This window comes from Corvus moneduloides, chromosome 2, assembly GCF_009650955.1.
Source record: "Corvus moneduloides isolate bCorMon1 chromosome 2, bCorMon1.pri, whole genome shotgun sequence".
In the NCBI taxonomy this organism is placed as follows: domain Eukaryota; kingdom Metazoa; phylum Chordata; class Aves; order Passeriformes; family Corvidae; genus Corvus; species Corvus moneduloides.
In genome coordinates this window covers 51,443,235-51,467,174 of record NC_045477.1, presented here as the reverse complement: position 1 = coordinate 51,467,174, position 23,940 = coordinate 51,443,235, and the positions used below count along the sequence as shown (strand labels likewise).

General features: G+C 36.0%; 1 protein-coding gene across 8 annotated transcripts in view; it reads right to left on the bottom strand.

The window, feature by feature from the left end:
- Window positions 1-23,940, bottom strand: part of NBEA (neurobeachin) — a 467,825-nt gene that overhangs the window by 43,907 nt on the left and 399,978 nt on the right. For all 8 annotated transcript variants that reach the window (XM_032099592.1, XM_032099586.1, XM_032099589.1 and 5 more), the window contains 2 exons: window positions 13,371-13,523; window positions 2,802-2,969 (listed from right to left, as the gene is read on the bottom strand). In XM_032099592.1, the coding sequence (XP_031955483.1) occupies window positions 2,802-2,969; window positions 13,371-13,523 (321 nt within the window). The remainder of the gene's footprint in view (window positions 1-2,801; window positions 2,970-13,370; window positions 13,524-23,940) is intronic.

The window sequence follows — 23,940 nt, the reverse complement described above, 5'->3', positions numbered from 1 at the left end:
GTTTTTGATAGATAGATGACTATTGAAGTGACTTCTTTAACATTCTTCACAGAAAGCTAAGAACATATTTTTTAGCGGTAAAGTGAGGTGCTCAAGCAAAGGGTGAAAGGGCCAAGGTATAGCATAAACAGGTCACAGGGCTCTACCTTTATAAATTATGTCTTTCAATCAGCTCAGACCTAAATGGGAGGGTATTTTTTATTTGGAGACTTATTTCACTGGATAGATTCAGCTGGGACTCAGTTCAATATGAAATTAGTTATGGCCACAGTTACTGCCATGCTTGAGCCCACTAGTCTGATAATGGCTGCTGCCGATAAGGTTGTATTGATTGACTTATTTTACAGCCTTTTATTGAGAACATTCACCATCTTCTGTGACACAGGACCACAATATTTTAGTTTATTTACAAAATAAACATCAAGAGCATTTGAATACTGAGAGATGCTTTTTGCTGGTTAACTGCAGAGTGCAATTAATTCTAAATTGCAGTGTTTATAAATTAAAATGCCAGATACCACCACTTGCCACTGTAAAATATGATAAACAATTGCTATCACTATTTTTAAAGGTGCTAATGTACTTATCCTTCCATTTCTGTGTTTACAAGGGATCTTCAGTGGATTTTAAAATACCTTTTTGCTTTTAATTTATTTTCTGGAATATTTACCAAAAGTCAAACAGACCCAAACAAACACAAATCAAACAACAACAAAAAAGCAAAAAGCCCATCATATGTACCTGTAATAGAAATATGACAATCAAATACATAGTCCTCTATATCACCAAGATGTCAAATGCTTTATTATTGGCCAGAGAATGTCTGTTAACAGTTTCATAAATAGAGCCCAGGAAAACAGAAAGCAGGTCTAAATCTATCTATATTTAAACACATACTGTAAATTCTGATTAAAAATTAATTAAAAGTATTTTTTAACCTTCTTATGACAAACCAAAAATCAACAATCCTGAAATCTCTTGGAGGAGAAAGCATCCTATTTTTAAATAGATGCACACAACTTTGTTATCTATGTATAACAAAAATAAGGAGGGTTTATTTTTTTCTAGTAGTTTTGCCTTCTCACTGCTAACAATGAATTTTATTTACAAATCTAACTTGATTTATTTACAAATCTAACTTGTGGCAATGAATATTAAGTTGTGCTTTTAGAAATTTACATGGTGTAAATTGCCTAAGAGGTTTATATGTTATTGACTTAAAGGGCATGGGTTAGATGTACGAGTGAGTGAACAAAAACATCTCCATGAATTTTCTTAAATTTCTCATGACAAGTTATGCATGCAAGTAGAGCCACAGGACAGCTGAAGAATCTCATCATGTCATAAGATGTTAAATAAGGTGCACAGACAGACAGATAGACCTCAATCCTACAAGCTGCCCTGTGGGAATAGACCCTTAAAGTCAAGACATAGGAGTCTGCCCATGAAGATCAGGACCCTAAGCCATGCAAATCCCTTGTACTCATGATGCTTGACACCTGTTTTATACTTTAAAAAGCATTGCTTCTTCTTATCTCTAGGAGAGCATGACTCTTCTCGTGCTCAAAGTTTTAAATCCAGAAAACCATTATGTAGATGTCACCATTAAAATTTGAGGCAGGGCAAATCAAAGCAATTCTGGCCAATCTTAAAACAGCAAATATTAATTGTTTAGAAAATCTAAGCTTTGCAGTGCATACAGTGAAAATCCAAGTTCTAGGAATCCTGGGTCTGAAAGGTTTTTAGTTCTGCTCCTAAAAAATCACCAAACATAACAGAACTCAGCAATGCACTGCTAAAATAAGTAAGTAAATAAATAAATAAATAAAACATGACAAAACTCAATAGTTAGCTGAATTAATGCTTTCTAGAATCTACTTCTTTCTGAAATCTGTAGATTTCTGTCTCCAAGATTGGAAACAAACAAACAAACAAACCCCCATTTCCTGGCAATGTATATTATTACTGTTTTGCATACAGCAGATGGCATCTATCTGGGGGAATGGAAGATTATGTGTAGAGCTTCATCACAGCAGTACTCATCTAGCAGCTGCTGCTTCTTCACACTTTTCACCAAATTCCAATTGTTTTAGCCAACAAATGAATGGTACTAGGAAATCAACATTCAAATTAATAGGTACTAGAAAACCATCATTGACATTACTAGTCTTTGTGAAAACAAACACAGTCACTGGAAGGAAACATATCACGAAACAGAAAATTTTTTTAAAAAATTACTGATTCATTTAAAACACTCATTTGTATGTATTTGTAAATATATATATATTTCATTCATGCATATATACAAATACTTGAATGCACAGCAAATAGGAAACATCTATTTTCTTAACAGTTTGATTATACTTTATGGGATTAAAAGTAATCTGAATATTTGCTGCTCTGTCACTCTAGCAAATAAATTCTTTCTCAGACACATATTCTCACCATCATCTGGCTGTAAAAGTTAGATTTTTTCTCCTTATGACTATGATGCAGGGGTTTTTTCCAGTTTTTCAGTTCTACTAAGTGAACCTAATACAAGTAAATTATAAAATGTAGCAGACACTATATTACAGAATATACATTGCATTATAGTTTCCCACACTATAACTGAATATTAAATCTGTTAGGATCATTTGTTTTATTCCTAGTTTATTCATACTTGCTTCTGAAGTCACCTGGGGACTAAATTCTGAATCAAGTCAAACACATCCATTTTGTCCAGCAGTGAAAGATAGGAAAAGTACCATTTCTTGTGAGATGACAGCAGTTCTTAGCATGAAATGACAGTAAACACCTACCTCCCTGAGGACAGGATCAGTGATACTGTCCAGGTTCACAGAGCCTTCGTATGTTAGGTAGTGGAAAACGTTGAGTGCACGCACAGCTTCTGGTCCTCGTTGCTTGTAGCCAAATATAAGGTCAATCCACTGATGAAGTTGACATGATACAAACTCACTTTCCAGGGCCTGCAAGTGAAATTCAGGATTAGGAAGTAACTGAGAAAACATAGTGGGCATAATTATATTTTCTCTTCAGGCTTATTTGATATATTTGAAATCTTTCAAACATTAGAAAATGTAACTTATTCTATGGAGAGAAGCACTAAAAAGACATTCTCTTTTCCTTCACCTTTATATCGTGCTAATTTTCTTCTCAGCTACAGGGTTTCTCCTAGCTGCAAGGCTTTTAATAATTTCTGGGCTTTTCAAGTAAGTTAGGTAATTTGTCAAAAAAAAATGAAACTGGGAAAAAAAAATTAAAAAACAGTCTTCCAACTAATTTTCAAACTAGTTATAATCAGTCTTAAATCTAAAATGGAAATTAATCCATTTTTTTATCACAGTGCCACTACTCAGCACAAACACTTCCCAACTAGGACAGAGCTTCATGTCTCCCTGAGGAAATTTCAGATTTTACAAGCTGATAAACTTTGGGAAAAGATTATTCATTTTGTTCATTAAAATCAAAAGGAGACTGCTTCAGAACTGCATCAGACACTGTAGTACCATGCCATGCCCTGTTCACTGGCAGCAGCTCCCTCCTCACCACCTGACAAGAATAGCCTCAAACAAAGCAAACTATGCCTGGGTCATCATGCAACCATTCCACAGAGATTTTCCCTATAATGCTCCTCATGGAAAAGGAATTCTCTGTGCTTTGGTGGAAAACATTTTTGGTTTCCACCAAAAAAGGTGGGACCCTTTTCTCTCGAAACCAGTGACTATTATCTCTGATGAAAATGGATGGAAAGGCTCAGGCTTAAGAGCTGACACGTAGCTCAGTTTTCAAGGGCTTAAGTTCAGCATACCATAAAAAGCTTTAAAGAGATGTTGCAGACAACCATACAAAATTTTGCTGTTTCCTTTTCAAAATCAGAAGCCATCATATGCATAATGCAATATTATTAAAATACCATTAACATTGGCTTAATACTAAATACTATTAAACTAATACTATTTATTTTATAAAGCATGCCTCTCAATAAATAATTTAAAAATACCATATCCTTAATTATATTGTACTGTGCATGTACAACATGATACAGTCAGCAACTACATAATTCCATATAATCTTTTCCATTGGACTTTTACCTCAGTTAGAGTGCAGGATGCTAGCATGCACAGATAAAATTAAGTATGCCACAGCAACTACCAGTAAAGCATTTCCTTACTTTTAAATGCTCAGTTTTTAATGTTCCTTTTATGTGTAATAAAGTTTTTTAGGAATTTAGAATTTAAAGCCAGTTATCTTTCTAGCATCCACCTCAAATCAATTTACAGCAATCAGCCTAAGAGTTCTCTTGAGCGTCTGAACTCTGCATATTTAAAGTTTCTTTTGATCTGTATATATGATTTATTTATTAACACATAATTAACAAAAAAATTATTAGGCATTTCCTTTGGTCAAAATTAGCATTTTTATTTCTAGAATATCAAGAGAATTTCCTGAAAACAGAAGAACATTTGATTACTCAAAGGTCAGTCAGTACACTTGAAAAAAATTGATGCTTGGGTTAAATGAGTATATTTCACCCTTTTCTCGTCTAACATCCTCTCACTGGTGTTAGAATCACAGAGCATGGAACCATCGGAGAGTTTGAGTTGGAAGGGACCTTAAAAGGTCATTTACAACCCCACTGCAATGAACAGGGACATATTCAACTACTCCAGGTTGCTCAGAGCCTGCCCAACCTTGAATGTTCCCAGAGATGGGACATTCACCATATCTCTAGGCAACTCGCTCTAGTTTTTCACCACCCTGACTAAAAAAAAATTTCTTCCTTATATCTTGTCTGAATCTATCTTCTTTTCACTTAAAGCCATTACCTGCTGTCATATCTCAACAAGTTCTGCTAGAAAAGTTTGTCCCCGTCTTTCTCATAGGCCACTTTAAGTACTGAAAAGTCACAATAAGGTCTCCCTAGAGCCTTCTCTGCTCATGGCTGGACAATCCCAGCTCTCTCAGCCTGTCTTCATAGAGAGATGATCCAGACCCCAGTCATCTTTGTGACCCTCCTGTAGACCCACTCTAACAGGTCCATGTCCTTCCTGAGGACCCCAGAACTGGACACAGCAGTCCAGGTGGGATGTCTCCAGAGCAGAGCAGAAGGGCAGAAACATTTCCCTTGACCTGCTGCTTACACTGGTTTTAAGGCAGCCTAGGATGAGGTTGACCTTCCAACCTACAGGCAGACTTTATTGGCTCATGTCCAGTCTCTTATCCACCAGCATCCCCATGTCCTTCTTGGCAGGGCTGCTCTCCATCTGCTTATCCCCCTGACTGTGTGGATTGTTCTCATCCAGGTGCAGTACCTTGTACTTGGTCCTGTTGAACCTCATGAGATTCCCATGGGCCACTTCTCATACTTGTTCTGGTCTCTCTGGATGATATCCCAGCCCTCAGGTGTGTCAACCACACCACTCAGCTTGGTACCATCTGCAAATCTGCTGAGGGTGCACTCAATCCTTCTGTTTATGTCATTGCTGAAGATATTAAATAGTACTGATCCTGGTGCAGACCACCACTTGTCATTGATGTCTATGTGGACAACAAGCTGCTGACCACTATCCTCTGGATGCAACTGTCCAATCAATTCCTTATCCACTGAAAAGTCCACCCATCAAATCCATCTCTCACCAGTTTAGAGAGAAGGATGTTGCAAGGGACAGTGTCGAAAGCCTTACACAAGTCCAGACAGATGACACCTGCAGCCCTTCCCTTGTCCACTGATGTAGTCACTCCATCATAGAAGGCCACTAGGTTGGTCAGGAAGGATTTTCACTTGGGGAACCTGTGTTGGCTGTCCCGATTCACCTCCCTGCCCTCCATGTGCCTTAGCACAGCTTCTAGGAGGATCTATTCCATGGCCTTCCCAGGCATAGAGGTGAAGTGGTCAGTAGTTCCCAGGTCCTCCTTTCTACCCTTTTTAAAAATGGAAGTAATGTTGTCCTTTTTCCAATCACCAGGGACTTCTCCTGACTGCCATGACATTTCATGGAGAGTGGCTTGACAACTACATCAGCTGACTCCCTCAGGACTCTGGGATGCAGCTCATCAGGTGCCATAGACTTTCATGCATGTTCAGGTTCCTCTGGTGGCCACAGAGATGATCTTGTCTTAAAGTGGGAGGGACTCTGCTCCCTGAGTCCCCATCTTGCAGTCTAGCCACTCAAAAGGTGTGGGAAGAGAGGTTTCCATTGAAGACTAAGGTAAAAAGTACCTTGAGTACCTTGTCCATTGTTAGAAGTTTGTCAGTCTTGCTCACAAGAGAGATTACACTTTTTTTGACCTTTCAAGTTAGAAGAGTTAAGAGAGTTGAATACGTATATTTCCCTGAGGCAGTTTCCACGTGCATGACCAGCCTTTACTCAGCAGCTTTTCATTCTAGAGAAGGTCTTACTGACCTCGGCAGGTTTGGAGAACTTCTATTTCACATGGATTAATGGTTATTTAATAACTTATTAAATTAGCTACTTTTTAACAGCTGCATATCATGTCTTTGTCTCCAATTCTTTAAACAGATTTATTTTACTATGTTTACAGGTATAATGGTCCTTAATTCCTTGGGGAAGAACCTCAGTTTCTTGAAGAAACCTTGAGGAAATTTGTAGCAAGGGAATTTAATTATTTTGAACCATATATATTTCAGAAGAGCTGTGTGGTGTAACACTGGTGTGGAGAAGAATTTAGGGAAAGGACCAGAGTAGAAGGTGGGGAGAGGAGCCAGATCTGTGAAGAAGAATGGCTTTTCATGTGCCTCAGCACTGCACAGGCCCCAGCTGCAATATGCAATTAGTGCTGTGTGATGTTCCCGGTCTCCCAGTCGGGGCATCCTGTAGGGTATGGCACTGGGCACAAAAAACAGGAACAGTGCCCTCAAGAACAGGCCACCAAAATAGTACAAAGTCCCACCTGGCCCACAGTGGGTCAAGGCTTTATAATCTGGATTTATTTTAGTCAGGGGAAACCTTCTTATATCAGGTCTGACCTGGTTTGCTGCCGTTTCTTCCAAGTACTTCTGCAATGCTACTCATGCGATACTTGCAGAATCCTCTCCCTAATTTTCTCTAATGCACAGGCTACTCCCCCTCCATGTAAGTGCCTCCTGAAAATTTATGAGCTGCTCACTGTCAACAGTACATTGTTTGGTTTCTCAAGAATAAGCAATGCTCAGTAGGGAATAGGGTAAGGGAATTTTTTGTATAAAACATAATTTGTAGGTACAGTAGGAAAAACACACAGAAAAAGATAACTATATCCTTAAAATAGGCTGGTGATGGCCATAAAGATCAGCACTTTGGATTTAAATTATTTTGGGGGCTTTAATTTTCTAAGCATTTTTTCATATGAACTATAAGAAACCTTTTTCTTTTAAAGAAATAATGATTATTACTTATATAATTATGTAATATTTATGTAATGTGTAATATGGTTTTTAAAGATTCTTACAGTTAAACAGAAATGAGCTAATGTCCACCTTGTTGTCTATTATAATAAAAATGTACACAAAAGAGGGTTTTATTCAGCCACTCCCAAAATGAACTTGTTTGAACTGTTATTAGGGCTTAATTTTCAAACAGCAACATTCCAGTCAAGTTTTTTCATGAGTTTTGTTTTAAGGAAGGAGTTTATCATCATGTTACTATTTCCAGTGGAGTGACTTTTATTGCTAATAGGTAAATCACAAGCATTATTATACATCTAGTGTATACATATTTTGTGGCGTTTGTGTGTTTGCAGGCAAGTGTATGCACACATGTTCCACAGGCTGAAAATCTGACCTGTAGCTGTTGTAAAATAGAAAGAGGCATTAGTGAGTTGATGTTTAAACTCAATAAGTTAATATAAACCAAATTGCTGCTTACTGTAGCTCTTTTCTGACCTTTATGAACGCTGCACACTTTCCCCTATGCTCATCCTAATTTGATGTTAAAAGTATTTTTCACAGACATGTCAGTAGGAGGCAGTGGTTTTTATTGTAATATAGACTATGTGCCATGTAAAATTACTGGAAGTTCCGGATTTATAAAATATGCTATTCCAACCTCTTTACAGCACAATCTTTTGTGCTATCCAGGTATTTTTTTGTCACCAGAGAAGTGGAAAGCTCTGATGTTGCCCCTTGTCTGGACCCTGGTTGCACCTCCTCTTTCTGCAGTTCCTGCCTTGCTTCCTTGCCCTCTATATCTATATGCTGTCTGTCTCTCCAAAAAGCTTTCCATCTTGCTACTAAATTATATTTAGTATATTTAAAGATATTTTCTTATCATTATTCTGAGACAGTTTGGTTTTACAGATCAGCTCAAAACCAGACCATCAGCCATTTCAGCCTGTGAGCTGGATTTCTCTCCTCTCCTCTCACATCTGTGCTCCTCTGCAGCCAATTGCAGATTCTCTCCACCAAATATTTCTCTTCCTCAGCTACCATTCCTTGCACTGACTATCAAAGTGAAATCTTTGACTTTCATGAAATATTTCAGGCAACACTGCTATCTGAGATTAGCTACGTTCATTTAAGCAAAGTAATATTTTAATAGAAGTGACACAGAAGCACGTTATGCAGATTTGGGTTATTCAGGGATATCTGCAGAGAAACTGGTCCTTTATGTAAACGTCTTCAAGATAGAAATAAAATTCTTCAGCAATATAGCAAATTTAAAAAAAAATCACTGCTAAAAGTGATCGAAAAATCTGAAGTAGATTGAAATCCCTTTTGCCTGAATAAGTTTTAATTGCATAACCTTGGCAGTACACAAAATAAAATCCCAGCTACTTCCGAGCAAGTAATATCAAGGCTTATCTACTGCTTATCTAGTAGAAAAGAAATGTCAACTGCTGCTGAATGGTGAGGAGGAAAAGATCTTCCAGATTCTCTTAGAGGAGAGACTTCATACTAGATATTTCTAATGACTATTCAAGAAGCTTTTTAATTATGAAATACTATGCATGCTTCTGAATGGACAGGGAATCGTAGAAAAATGCAATTGGCAGCTGACGAGTGCAAATAAATCATTTTAGAGACAGAAGGAAAATTCAATCTTAGTAATGGTTATATAATAGGAACAAAAAATGTGTAACAAAAACAGGCCACTGTTTACTCTCTCAAAAATATAATTTATAGTGAATACATTTTACTCAGCACTGCAATTTGTAATTTAATATGTGCATAAGCCATAATGAAAATATCATTATAATTACCTTTGAATTACACAATCTTGCATCTTTTGTTTCAAAACTAAAGAATGCTTATTATAAAAGCTGTACTTCAGCGTTTCACAGTGGTGTTCCCTGCCTTGATTTAACATGCTTGACTTACTGACTGAGTCTGTTCTATTTCTGGCTCTCAGGACTGCTCTGAGTCTGTGGGGACTGAGAGGCTGAGTAGGACTACAGATGCACATCTGTGGAAGGTTTTATGCGTGGATTTTTTTTGTCCCTGGTAAACTGGGAGATTATGATTGATGAGCCCAGCATTAGGGTAATGTTATCAGGGACACTTTCTGCCTCTGTCCTTTGTACCGTTGCTGAGGTCAGACCATAATCATGTTAGCATTGAACATAGTGCTTTATTAATGTTTCATGAGTAACTCCATAGTAATCAGTCTAGCTTTGTACAGATAAATAAAACTGCTACAACAATCCCTGAAGCATACATGGAATGTTTTAGAAGATACTGTAATAGGTCTTAAAAGTAACTTGACTGAATGTCTTTCCCAGTCTTTATAATAAGTCTAATTTTTACAAGTTTAAAGGAATCTCTTTTGATGGAAAATCATTTCCACTTCCACTTCTGTATTTAGTTTGAATTGTAAAACACCCAGCTGAACAATCAAATGATTAAAAAAATCAAACCCCCTGCCTGCTATTTATCCAATTGCACAGAATTTTAGTAAAGCTTGTTAACCAGTTGGTTAAACTGTGTTGATTTATGACACTGTGCCTCTGTGATGTTTCCTAGGCTGTTCTGTGTTTTCTTTGGTAAGTATCAGGATGAAATGCTGGAATTCTTGCTATGACTTAAAGAAAATGTTTACATTCATAAATGTGCAAGTAGTATAGAAGGATGTGTATTTACTCCCACATAAAATTACACATAATATATGCCTGCAGAAAGCACAAAAAAAGAGAAGAAAATATGAACAGAAGAAAACAGTGTCGGCTAGGGAAAAAAAAGATCCCACTGTATGTCATGCAGTACCACACAGGATTCTTCCCACTGAAATGAAATTATTACTGCTGATTTAATTAAATAAGGGATCAGGATAACCCTTACTTGAAATATTCCTTAGTTTTCTGTAAACATATTCTCTTCTTGCTTTGCTAAGTTGCTGTAGAAATTCCAGGCTTGCACAAGCTTGCTGTGTTTTACACGTCAGCATCACACCCAGGCTGGTTTTTTTCCTCAAGATAGATTCTTGTATAACAGCCAAAGCCTGGCCTGGGGATGACCTAACTGAATAATACATCTGCTGGCCGGTTCAGATAATGGAATCAGACATTAGGTAGGGAATGTCAAACTTTCCAATCCCTTTGTATTTGTTCCTTTGACCAGTTCCATTCTAGTGACCAAAAAGACAGGGTACCAGCAGATTTGTTGTATGTGTTAACAAAAAGCCTACATGAGGAATTTTTTCTGAAAAATTATGACACATTCAAATTATTACATTTTCAAAATGTAATTCCATTACTTCTTACTACACATACTATCAGCATTTTTATGAAAAGGATTATCCTTCTTTAGCTACTTGCTCTTCATAATAAGCTTTGTAAAATACTATGCATATATCATGCTATTTAAACTCCCAAAGTTATTCACTTTGCTTTTATCCTCTGAACTCCATCCAAATGTGAATGTTTCTGTTTTCTAGTCACCCAGAAGTGAATCCAATATTCCAGGTGCAGTCTCAGAAGGACCATAGACAGGTACAACTGTATACTTCCTCAGTGATGCAATGATTCTCCATAGATTGCATCAAAATACACTTATTTCTGGTGGACATAGAATAACAGAGTTTTATCTAATCTAATTGCTGTTCATTGTCACCCCTACCTTGCTCTGTTTTTGTTTCCACACTTCTGCTCCTTATTATCTTTTAATTCTTTCCTCCCAAGGTGATTTTCAGTCTATTTTCTGCATCTAATTCAAATAAAGCTATGCTTCTTTCTCCTGTTTTGTAGGCAGTTCCTAATTTTATTATCATTTGCAAACTTCCTCAGACTGCTCATTTGAAAATAGCATGTATCTGTGTAGAGATGAATTTTAGCTACTGATCATGCTCTTGCTAAAAGTAGGTGATGGGGTGAATAAAGGCCATGCAGAAACTGCCTCCTGGTAAAACTGTGTAAGAATAGCATAATGCTCACATGTGTGGGGAAAGGGCTAGAAAACAGTAGAGGAAGGGTCTGATACAAATGGGTGATCATTTTTGATTTTAGAATCTGCAAAGTACTCCATTAGTTGAAGCCTGTAATTATACTACTACTCCTAGTCTTCATCAGTTTGTCTGTCTCCTGGCAGTCTGAGCACACTTACACACATGTGGATCAGTAATTACCTCACTGTCAAGTCCTGTAGTTCTACAGAGGCTGAAATGCTATACTCTAAATTTGTGTAAGCAGCTGTTTTCTTCAACAGCACAAAACTTTTCTGTGGAGAGCTGCTCTGCTACTTTCTAGAAAGCAGAAATTGCACAAGGGAAATTAAATAAACTAAAGCTTAAGCTTTTCTTCAGGTGATCTCTTATCACATAGTGCCTTTATCCTTTCCAACATTGTGGAAAGAAAAGATAATAAAATGCAATTTAAGATACAAGGAAGATTCATTACAAAATTTAAGAATGGGGGTCCTTAATATGCATCTCTCATTATATCTCCCAATAGGTGGCAGCTTGCTTCTCCTTTTTCACCAAGGAATCACACTTCTGTTCTTTCAGATGTCAAAACTAAACCTCTAGGTAAACTTTAGAGTGCTTATGCCTGGGCTCAGTTTGGGTTTAGCCACAACCACAGCCCAAAAAAGGGCTCTGCACAGTGACACAGGCACTCCAGAGACATATACCTGTGATTGCACATCCCACACTCCCGTGATCCTTTGAGCACACCTCCTTCTTTTCTAGCAAAATTGCACTTGAATTTACTTCCATCAGCTGTGACAATTAGTTGGTTTTAAAAAGAATTTTACAATATATGAGGTAAAAAGAGAATCAGCCAAGAAATGTTGCCCAGCTTCTTCCAGTCAATGACAGACTAATCTGTCAATGACAGAACACATTTCTCCTGGTTTGTGTAGTACATTTCATATGTCTCAAGTGATGAGGTTGCCATCACTTCCTTAGGAGACTGTTGTACATATGTCAAACCACTTATTCTTCTAAATGGAGGATACTTCTAAATCATCTACATCTAGGAATAGGTTTGTTTTTTCAATATTCTTCTATTCTTTTGAACTTCATAGAGCTATTTTTTTTTCTATCAACTCCTGAAGAACAATTTTCTTTAAATGGACAGTTCTTAAAATTAAATTACCAAACTGATCAGAAAAAAACCCCAACAAATCAACACAGCTAGATTTACAATGCTACCACAAAAGCACTTTTGGGAATAAAGCATAAACTGAACAGTTTTGCAACTGTATGGAAACCCACAGCTTAGGAAATCACAGTACTGACTCTTTAAGAAAGACAGGATATATGCATTTTAAGGAAGTACTATTTCCAGAACAGAACCATAAATTGAAGTATTGCTGGCCAAAGCATCTGAATATACCTTGCTCTTTCTAAAAATTACTAAAAGCATACACATGTATTAACTTTATCAATAATAAAATAATTGTCTATCAAATTAAAGAAAAAAATATATACCAAAAATGTTCTTTCTGCTTAAATTCTGGAGGCCTCATGATGATTTACATCAGAGCAGTTCTTCTGCAAAATTTCTTCAAAGATTCAGTTTGCTTATGTTCACATTTCTACACATCCAGTTCATCTCTGATGAACAGGAAGTGCATATCATCAGGTGAATAAGGAATACAAGATGGCTTGCAATATATCAGCATTTATAGTATTCTTTTATTTTTTGATGTAGAGGTGGTGAGGAGGAACAGACATAAATTTTTCAGGCTATCTTGTATTACCAGGCTCATGCTTTCTCATGAGAGAGTAAAAAACTGAATTTAACTTTCTATAATTTGGGTACACGGAAGGAAAATCCACTGTAAAATAAAGGGTTCTGTCAAGCAAGACAGACTGCAAATTCTCCTTCGCTTTTTATTTTATTTCTCTAAATCTAGTTCTAAAGAGATGAAAAACAGAATTAGGTTAGCTTGCTAAAATACAGAACCCTTCAGACTAAACAAAAGTACAGCTTACCATCCTGTTGATACGGACGAAGTCTTCAGGCTTCTTGGCCCATGGAGGGAGATCAACGTCATTCACAACAATTTCATCTTCCCTGATTCCTAGATTATATCCATTACTGTTGACAAACATCTCAGGTAGGTAGTAAAATTCTGGAATTAACTCCTGGCAGGGAGAAAACACACAATGAGGCTTCACATTTGAGATACTAAATGGTGCTCCCAGAATCAGGATCTCTTGTAGTACATATTAAAGCATTCCTGGTTTTGCTTAAGTTTCTGTGCACCCTTTTTTAAGAAATTTTATAACCCACTTTATTTGACTTACAGTCAAATGTATTCCTCATGATTAAATATTCAATCTTTGTTTTTCCCATATCTGTTTTTATGAAAAGCACAACTTTAGAAAGGCAGAGCATATGAGTAAAGGAGACCTCTTCAGAATAATATATACGAGGAAATTTATGCTACGCTTTCAATATGAAAATATATTGGATTTTTAAATTACTATTTAACAAAAATACTTAAAAGGGAAAAATTTGGAGATATAACAGTATCTTGCTCTTACTTTCTCTATAGTCTTTAATTGCATGAGAAAAAGTGGCAAGTTGATTACCTATATAAGGAAAAATAATACACAATGAATGACTTTTTTCTACTGTAAGAAAAATTCAAGAATAGACAGAGGGAAAAATATCAGTACAACAAATGTCCTTCAAACATTTATGTGATACTTAAATATCACTAATATTAATTATCACATGATACTTAAGTATCACTACGTGATACTTAAAATGCCAAAGATCGATAATTGCAAAATATAATAAATTATAGATAACTTAGGGTGTGAAGTTTTTCCCAATTTCCAGGACAGCTAAACAGGAATGCATTTTGACATAATGAATATCGCCATTTTTTCCTATTATTTTAGCATTAAGTGTTGAACTGCAATAACAAAAAAGCTTTAAATCCCACTATCTCTTCTCTAATATCCAGATATGGATTAAATTCACCAAATTGCATTGTTAAAAGCATTATGGCATTCAGTTGTGTAACATGATCAAAACTGATGACACAGCACCTGAAACCTGAGTCTCTTTGTGGTCATTTCAAAGGCTGCAGACATGCGAAGCAAAAAATATCCCACTGCAGACACAAACTTATCTAATTAAATCTGATCTGCAGCTCCATAGAGAATAGAGCAGTTAAAGCATCCTTTCAAATTTATTAAGAAAAAAAAGTGTATTTGTTACAATTTTAAGTATGTTTAGGGAGGCAATTTAATTGCTTCTTTACATCATGGTATACTAATATAGGTTAGACTAAAATGCAAAGCCAAACAGTATCTAACCAGTATAAAACATTAACCAAGTGAGACATGCCTGAACCTGAATAGCTTGTTATAAAACAAGCTGTAATTTCAAACAGAAAAACAATTAAATTATTAGACTTAGTACATAATAAAACAGAAGCTAGAGCAAAGCCAAAATAAGAACAATCATGAATATCCTATAATGTTAAAAGAAAAAAGATTCGTTTAGTGACCATCTTAAGTTTTATTATATACACCTCTAATTTATTCAGAGTATTTCTAAAAGCAATCTTCCCCCTTCCCCCAAAACAGAATTCACTAAATCTCAGGTCCCAAAGGAAGCCCTTTGGTTTTCTCTAATGGAGCCCAAAGAAGAATGAAGGATCCTCACAGCTGGAGAAAACTATACAGAAATCTTTCAGGACTTCAACAAACCACTAACTCAGAACTAGGAGCAAGCCACAGCCCACCATAAGCTACCACACAAATCACTTACAAACTAAGAACATTGCCTTAAAAAAGGAAAAATTAATCTAAAATCCAATATTCAAATGGAACAGAATTTATTAAGGAAAAAGTTAGCAAAGTTTGTTTCTATTTTGTATAAAAGCCTTGAAGCACACACCACTGGCTTTGATTACTATCCATTTTTATTCAATGTGGTGGCATACTAACCTGTAATGTCACAGCAACCAAGTTCTGTGGTTCCATTAAAGAAAAGTTATTTGTTAAATTTCCTTTTTCAGTTTTAAATGTCATCGTATGTAACTGTGGACTTTTACATCTAACATACCTGAAAGATTTCTGCTACCCAGAGACACATCTAGCGTTTAACTGAATTCTACTAACCTTTTGGCTTTAGGGGTATCTTGAAACAAAGGGATTTAAGCCACAAAGTATTTTTAATGGTATTTCTATTTAGTAAGTTTATCTTTGTTGGTCTTTGCTTTCAGGGTAATTTAATGTTCACTTGTCTGGTATAGCAGAAAACATAAATAGAAAAAGAATAAACAAAAGTATGTGATTAAATTTCTTCGTAAGATTTATTGTGTTGTGTATGTTTAGTTTGAACTGTCTTATTCCTGTGCTCTGGAAATTAACCAGTGCCAGACTTCTAAATCCTCTTCAAATAACACTCTCCCTAGAATCCTAATAATTTCAGTTACACATCTCCTGGCAGGTTGTTTTTTTTTTTTTTTTTTTTTAGTCAAAGTAAAAAACTAAACACAGTATTTAAAAAAAAAATAATAAACCCGCTGTTTTATAGTCTCAACATTCTCTCCAATGTTATTTTTAGTGCAGCCTGTAATTATGTTTGCTTATTTGAGTACTATTTAGCATGAATTGAACCTTTTCTTGAAATGTGAGCCATGTCGCATGTGACCTTTCCCAGATACTCGCATGTTTCCCATACTTTGTATTAACCATTCAGTTTTCTTTCGTAGCATTTGATATTCCTCTTGTAATTTTGCTGTCTCCACTATTGACTAGACTAAGAAACAACAGCGCTTAAAAATAGCACAGATAAATATATCCCCTTCTCATTTCTAGAGAATGAATGAATGTATAGTATGGAAGCCTGTGGCATCCTGTATGTATGAACTTAAGATTCATGTATTTAACTACTTAGAAGCATAGAAAATGCAACCAAGCTAGAGAAGTGTAATAGAAATTTTGTTTTTATGTGTACATTGTTTATTCTGCTGTGAAAAATTGAAGAAGCCGTCTCTTCCTTCTCATGCCAATCGCAGGCAGTAGCTGGGGATAGAAGGGCAAATATTCTCTTCCCCAGGGCCCCCAAGCATGTTTCACTAAGAGAAGCATAAACTGGGAGAGAGAGAGGAAGGATTAGCAAGGCCAGTGAGGCAGCAAGGATGGAGCCCAGGAGGTTGCTAGTAAAAGAAAGGAGCAGACAGGAGTAAACCTCAGAGGAGATGACAGGATGACAACTGGGGCCCAGAGAGAATTGTGTTAACTAAGAAGCCACTGAAAGTTGCAAGAATGTACACAAGAATGCAGGAAAAGATAACAGTAGCAAGGGCTAGAGTTATTTTCAAAACCTATTTACATTTTTCTCAGCCAGAGTTTGGATTTTCTTTATTTCACAAATGGGCATGTGCCAGTTCATATTCCAATAATGATTATGACTAGAGAGAGCCAGCTCTTTCGGTGCTTTTCCTGTTATGGAGAGGAAACAGACACTGCAAATAAATAGCTGTTTTGGGGTGATATTTAGAGAGGTGACCGTGTCCGTTCCTTCATTCCAGATGAGGTTCAGCTGTGACATCTATCCTGCACGCTATCTGTCTACCCTGTTGTCCCAGAAGAATTCGAATGACAGCAACCCCACAATTCTTCCATCAACTGGTCTCAGTGTTCTTCATCTGGGGAAGTTTTACCTAACAACTGTCCTGAATCCTTCATTATGCAATCTAAGTCCATTTTCCTTTATCCTAGCTAACAATCCATCCCAGATACGGAGAATAAATTAATGTTTTCTCTTTGCATTGTTTATTACATGTTTGAAAAGCATTATTTACCAGCTTTACAGCCTTTAAGCTCCTAGAATTCTAAATGAAGGACAATGATGTATTGCTCCATTGTTTTAGTTACACAAATGCAAAATATTCCTCTAAGCTTCCCAAATTAGCTAGCAGAATTATTGCTAAACAGTCCATAACTTAATTTATTTCTTTATATACTTCGGCCATATTATATTTTGTCACATGTTCATCACACAGAAGCCAAAATAAATGTTTTTATCAACCTTTGTAGTCTTTACATTGGAGATGGAGATCGCATACTTTTCTGACAGCATCTGCTATTTTTCATCCATTTCAGAGCAGAGTGTAATTTGTCATACAACACAGCTTTTTACAAATCACCAGCTTCATACTTTAGAAGTGTCATTGTTAAATTCACCCTGAAGATAGGGACAAGGAGACTCAAAAATTAGCAGGGGGAAATTGTATCTCAGAGATGGTATTTATGTCAAGGGATAGGACACAGAAGACCTTCTGTCTCCCAATCTGCTTTTTACTTGACAGACAAAATAGTTGATAAAAGGTTTCTTAAAACTCCTATTGCAACTTCAGTGGCACTAGTAGTAAAAGGTGAATGTAAAGCCAGGTCTATTCAAAGAAATGCTTCTTTGAAGCTACCATGACTTTGAGAAGTTTAGGTTTCAAGCTACAAATGTTCATGAAACACAAATCTCAAAATATTTTTTTCCTACAATACACACATCGTGTCAGCCAGTGCAAATCAAGACATGAAGGAAAATAGCGAAACAAACAAACCCATAAAACAGCTTCCCTACAAGTTACATCATTTAGCAGGCATAAAATGAGGGACTGCAAAGAAAGGAGACACAGAAAACCAATGTTCTTTTAAAAGTCTGGTATTTTTAAAGTATTCACAGACCAATTAAGCATTTTAACTGCATATGTTATTGTATGCAACTCAGCTGATCTATAATTTTACATTAACCAACACAATTCAGTAAATGTTATTTGTTTCATTGCTCTTGCCAAAACATATCAAAGATTCTAAATGAATCTTTCTGAATACATTACCTGTCATGGGTAATTTCTTACCACAAGAAATAGCTAGAGTTCAAAGAGTTAATAAAAGTAGGGATTCTAGTGATCTAAATCTATTTGCAGTAATTTCTGTCTAGCTGTCCTTGACATTTCACAAGCTGGCAACCTCCTCTGCTCCCCTTTCATTCACACTTCTAATAAGACAGGTTAGCTTTCTATCATTTAATAGTCATCTACCTTTCAAAACACCCGAGAAGCTTGGCTCTTCTCACATGAAGAATGATGCAGTAAAGCTACTGAAGGGTGTATAAAAAAAAGTAAAATGAATATTATAACAGACATTTCTTGTCTGTAACTGTGATCTCTTGTTTATTTTAATAGCTATACTAAAACCCCAAGGTATAGTTAACAGTATTATACACCTTGTGTCTTCATGTAAGAAAACATCCCCCAAATGCATTTTCTAATTTACAAGCCTGTGACAAATCCAAACTGCTGAGAAATTAAATTTTAAAAATATGTCTTCAGGTGATAGAGGACTGCTATTAACACTATTATAATTGTACACCACTTGCATCAAATATGACATTTCTGTTTAATATGTTTTGTTAAGGGTATACCATTTTATGGCCTCCCAATGAAATAAAATTCAACCCAGACGTTTTCACTTTCCAAGTATAATTCACTTCAAGGTATTAAAGCTTCCATTCCTTTTTCTTTCTTTCTTTTCCTCCCAAAAGGTTGATCCCCTGGCATCCATTAATTCCACAACAGCCTAGTACTGGGTCAATGAGTCAGTCATGAGTTCCTCCATTTCACACTAAGGCACCTTACTGACATTTTCTCAGAGCTACCTTTCTAAGTTCTAAACAGACTATTCAAAACGTAGTATAACAAGTTTGAGAGGCATTAGGAAAGATTAGTGTCTGAACAGGAGGGTCTGGGGAAGTCAATGTTACCAAAAACTAGAGGGGGGAGAAAGGGGGGGAGGAAAGGAAAAAATGTGCAAGCTGGCCAAGTTATGGTCATTTCCGGGTGACTTGCTTCCTCAAAGGTCACCCTGCGAACGTTCATTCTTCCTCCAGCTTGTACTGATTATCTCAAGAGAAGGTCGATGTTGATAAAGGGAGACACAATAAAATAAACTGTGTTATCCAGGTTCTCCCTTGTGTGTTACCACTCTAACACAGCACATACTGTATTAACTCTGTTCCATCCACTGTAGGTGAACGAGTTTCTTGAAAATGAACCAAAACAACCCAAGTGTAAGGAACAAAATGGTCTATCTTTAATCCTTTGCCGAGCAATAATCTAGTATACACTACATTTTTCAAAGGTGGTCTACCTTTTGCCACAATTCAAGACGCCAGAATTACAGCTTGTTTTTCAGGCTGATCAAACTACTGCCACAGCCCTATTTTCATTAGCTCAGCATGAAATAATTCAGTTCCAGAAGAGACTACACATGTTCAAAGGGGAGAGGGAAGAAGGGAAAGGAAAGGGAAAAACAGAGAGAGAATGCCAGGGAGGACACACACAGGAGGAAAGGAACTGGACCCACAGAAATGTAGCTTCCTAAAGAGATACACATTCTTTTGCAAATTTCAGGTTTTTGGTTTTTAAATTTTAATGCAGAACTCTGTGCAAGTGGTTTGGATAGATTTTTTTTAAACAACATTGAGGCTGTAAAAGAACAGTTATGGAAAGTGTCTGCAGTACTTAGAAATCTCAGTTCATTAGTTAAAATTTACCTACTTCAGCACTTAAGCATGTGAAGATAAAGTACCTCACAGACCTCTTTCTTAAACAGTAACTGATGTAGAAAACCCTCCCAATTTTAATTTCCCAAAAAAAATATATATTTTTTAAATTAGACCTTTCTAATAAAGAATGAAGGCAATTAATATAATTATTTAATACAGTACTTGAAAGCAAAAATTGTGGCCAACTTACAACACACAGCAATGAAGAATGTCAGATTAATTCATTGCACACTCTGTTTTAAAATTATTTCATAACCTGTGCCACGATAATCAATGCGATTAATAAGATCAGGGATAAATGTACTTAAAGCAGCTCAGATGAATTTCAAATGTATGATAAGGAATACATGAATAATGAACACTGGCTAGTCTTAACAGTTTTTAAAGCTTGCTACTTCGATGGATAGCCTGTATTTCATGCACTAAATATTTACTTTAAGGACTCAAAAAATCTTTAGGATGGGAAAACAATTTACAGCATGTATATCACATGGAAATCCACACTGCCAAGCCCATCCATTTATAGCTACATGTGGAGCCAGAAGAAGCTACACAAGTATGCAGAAAACTTCAACAGAGAGCATGCCTTCAGATTTTGAACTCACACACGACCTCTACCCATCTTCTCTTTTGCACACTCTCTCTCACAGGATTGCTGGATAGATACTAGACGTTTCCAGACAGCTGACCACGAGTTTTTGAATGATTCACACTCTCAGAGCTGAAGCCTTTCTGTTGTACAAGACAGTGGATGCTGCTCTTAGGAGAGTGATGAAAATGGGTGGAAATTTTGTGGGGGTTTCTTGGTGGTTCCCCAAACCTCACTGCTTTTCAAGTCCCTGAAAACTTGATTAAAATATTTGAAAAGCCTGTAAGTCATTCCAAGCTGTAGCACAACTAACCTGAAAAAAAAATGAGGTATTTGTAGTATTAATACTAGTCTACTTCCCTATCATTTTGCAGAATGAACTTCAAAGCCTCAGGGAAAAGTTGGCCCTGATGTCATGGCATTGAGAAATGTAGTTCATTAAGATCTTAAGCAACAAACAACAGCAACAATTAGCTGCTATACTCATTCTTGATTGATCACTAAGAAACACAGACTCTGCAAATGAAAGGGCCTTGCCAGTACTTTGCCAGTCTACTTTGAAAAAAAAGTTTTAGAAATAAGGTGTTTGCTACTTCCCTGTATGGGGATACTCAAACTCAGATAATATTCAATTTCACCTTAACTTTTCATACTCTTTTGCTTAAGTAAGCATTTTCCCACTCTGATCCCTTTCCTCTGAGGTTTACCTCTTTGTTCCTTCACAAACAATTCTTCTCACTTTCATAGCTCTGCATATTTCATAGCATTTATGTCTTCACTTTTAGACTTTAACTAACCCACGCATACACACATTTTTCTACCTGTATCCAACTCCTTAAACACATTTTCTTATGTTCTTATGGCTAACTCCAGTTTAGGTATATCTTAGATGGCTTCCAGCAAAGAAAACACTAACCATTTGCTTTATCCAGCAAGAATTCATAATAAAAAACTGGACAAGGAAAAGGAAAAAACCCCAGTAATCTCTGACAGCATAATAGCTCTGAAAGAATGACTAATCAGACTGTTTCAGGTGGAACTTAGATGCCATGAGATATTCTAGTTGTTATAATCTAAGGATAAATCTTTGGTCTCATGATAAGGTTTCTGCCATCCTGTTGATCTTAAAGTTTCCTTGTTAAACTGAAGACAAAACAGCAGTGCATTGACATATATTGCTTATGCTACTGAAGTGTACCTCAGTAGATTTATTCCAGTTGTGGCTTTGTACTAATATACAATAAATTATTTTGGTGATGCAACACATCGAATGCTGGTATTAAATCTCCCCTAATTTCTATGGATTTTTTTTTTGTTAGATAATTTGTGAATGCTTTCTATTTGCTTTAGCATCCCTTAAAGATTCAGCTCATTTTTGAATCTGCTTTTATCGATCTATTTTCATCTTAAGCTGAATCAATTCATAATAAATCAATTCAAGGTTATTTTCTAAACCCACCTTCCCTGTATCTTCATTAATTAACTAATCCCTATTTTAAACAGCATATTTAATCCCTAATGTATCCCTGAACAGACAGGTCAGGGATTATCTGGAGAAAACATTTATTGGCTAACATCCGTCATCTCTTACTCCCATATTAGATTTTCTGTAATGACTTAGCTCCACACAGCATTTCTCTTTCTAATGACATAACAGAAATGTATATATATATATGAATCTGATTCGGGGGTTCTATAGTAGACTGCCAAATGTATTCTGGAACACATTGTTTTACAATCTTTCCCCTAGAGCAATGCTGACCCTTAACTTTTACTATTTTACCTGCTATCCCCAACTCCCTTTTTTTACATTCAATGGCATGAAAGAACATAGTTACTTCACTTCTTCACCTTTTGCCTTCCTTTTCTGAAGGTATGTGGGTTTGAGTATCCTTTTAGTACTTGTTTTATTTCAGTAAGTTGGGTTATTTTAATACAAATACATTTTGCAATGCAGCTGTTATCCATCCTTAATTCCTTCATGCTTGCAATAGCTGGCAGCAGCAGTTTAAATTATCCCGCTTGGTTCACAAGACTCCTGGTATTTTTGTACAAACATTTCAGTTAATTGTTTTACTGATAACTCATTTGGTTGCTAGTTCAGGAACAATCCTTTCACTAATTATATACCCTACTTGAATACCATCTCTCAGTCTGTCCACAGATATTCCTTTATCTTTTGCAATGCCTTGATGTATTTAACTGCCCTCCTCCTGTGTCCTAAAGCCAGACAAGAAGATTACAGTCACTTCCAACTGTCTTCCCTTATTTCTCAGTTTAAAGCTCTTATCCTTTGTTTGAGCCCCACTCCTAGGAAGTCACTTTCCCAGATATTCTAGTGGAATTCCAGGAAAACCAAATTTCATTGAAAAGTAAAAATCAAAATGTCAGCACTTTGAGGATATATCAAATATAGTAGATATTACCTCAAATTTGGAAATTTCCTTTGTTTTTCTTATAAGAGTAACAGTGATGGTACTCAAAATACTATTGACTTCCAGAAGAGCATGAATAAACATAAAATGATTTGTAGGAGGTTCAAGTTGATTTCTTTTCTTTAAAAAACATTTTCTCCCATAAGTTAGGACGGCCATACAATTTGCAATTAGTTATTCTAACTAGTAACTGAAAAACAACAGCATGCTTTGTGCACATACTCTTCTGAGACTGCAAACAGAAGTTCTGGAATAAAAATAAATCAACAAATTTAAATCTTTTTTTTTATCTTTGCCAAGACAAGTAAAAAATATGATGGCAATAGGACCTTGAATTAATCATTTCCTAGTATGAGTAGTAGTATACAAATAGAAGAGAAACATACTCACTATAAAAAAATGTTTTTTTAAAAAAGAGCAATTTTAGGTATAGTGCAGCCTTTACCTACTTTATTACTAGAAAATGAGAATCAAGAAGGGACCATATTATCTGAAGTATTACTGTATTTTTTTTCCTTCTGATAAGGTCCCATGTTTATGAACAATAACCCTTTGTATTTAACAAGGTAAATACAAAGGTAAGGAATAACAACAGTAAAATCACCCTGCTCTCTGGCTGTTTCTGTATATCATGTAGAAGTTGTTTTAATCTAATGTGTATTGTTGCATAATATCCCCAGGCACATTCAAGTAAAAGCTAAAGCTGTACAGAAAAGCCAACATTTTAAATGGGTCTTGTCATTAATGCTTTATTAATTGCCCCAGGCAATGCAAACCCAGAGCTAGGCAAGCTATAACAATATGACACTTTAAGGTCAAATCCAATTCCTGCTGTGTTTTATGGAGTGGGCCAAATATTGAGTTAACAGCAGGAAAGAACAATTTATTGAGCTTTTCTCCATCTCCTGATTATCTGATCTAAATTAGATCAGTTAGGTTGTT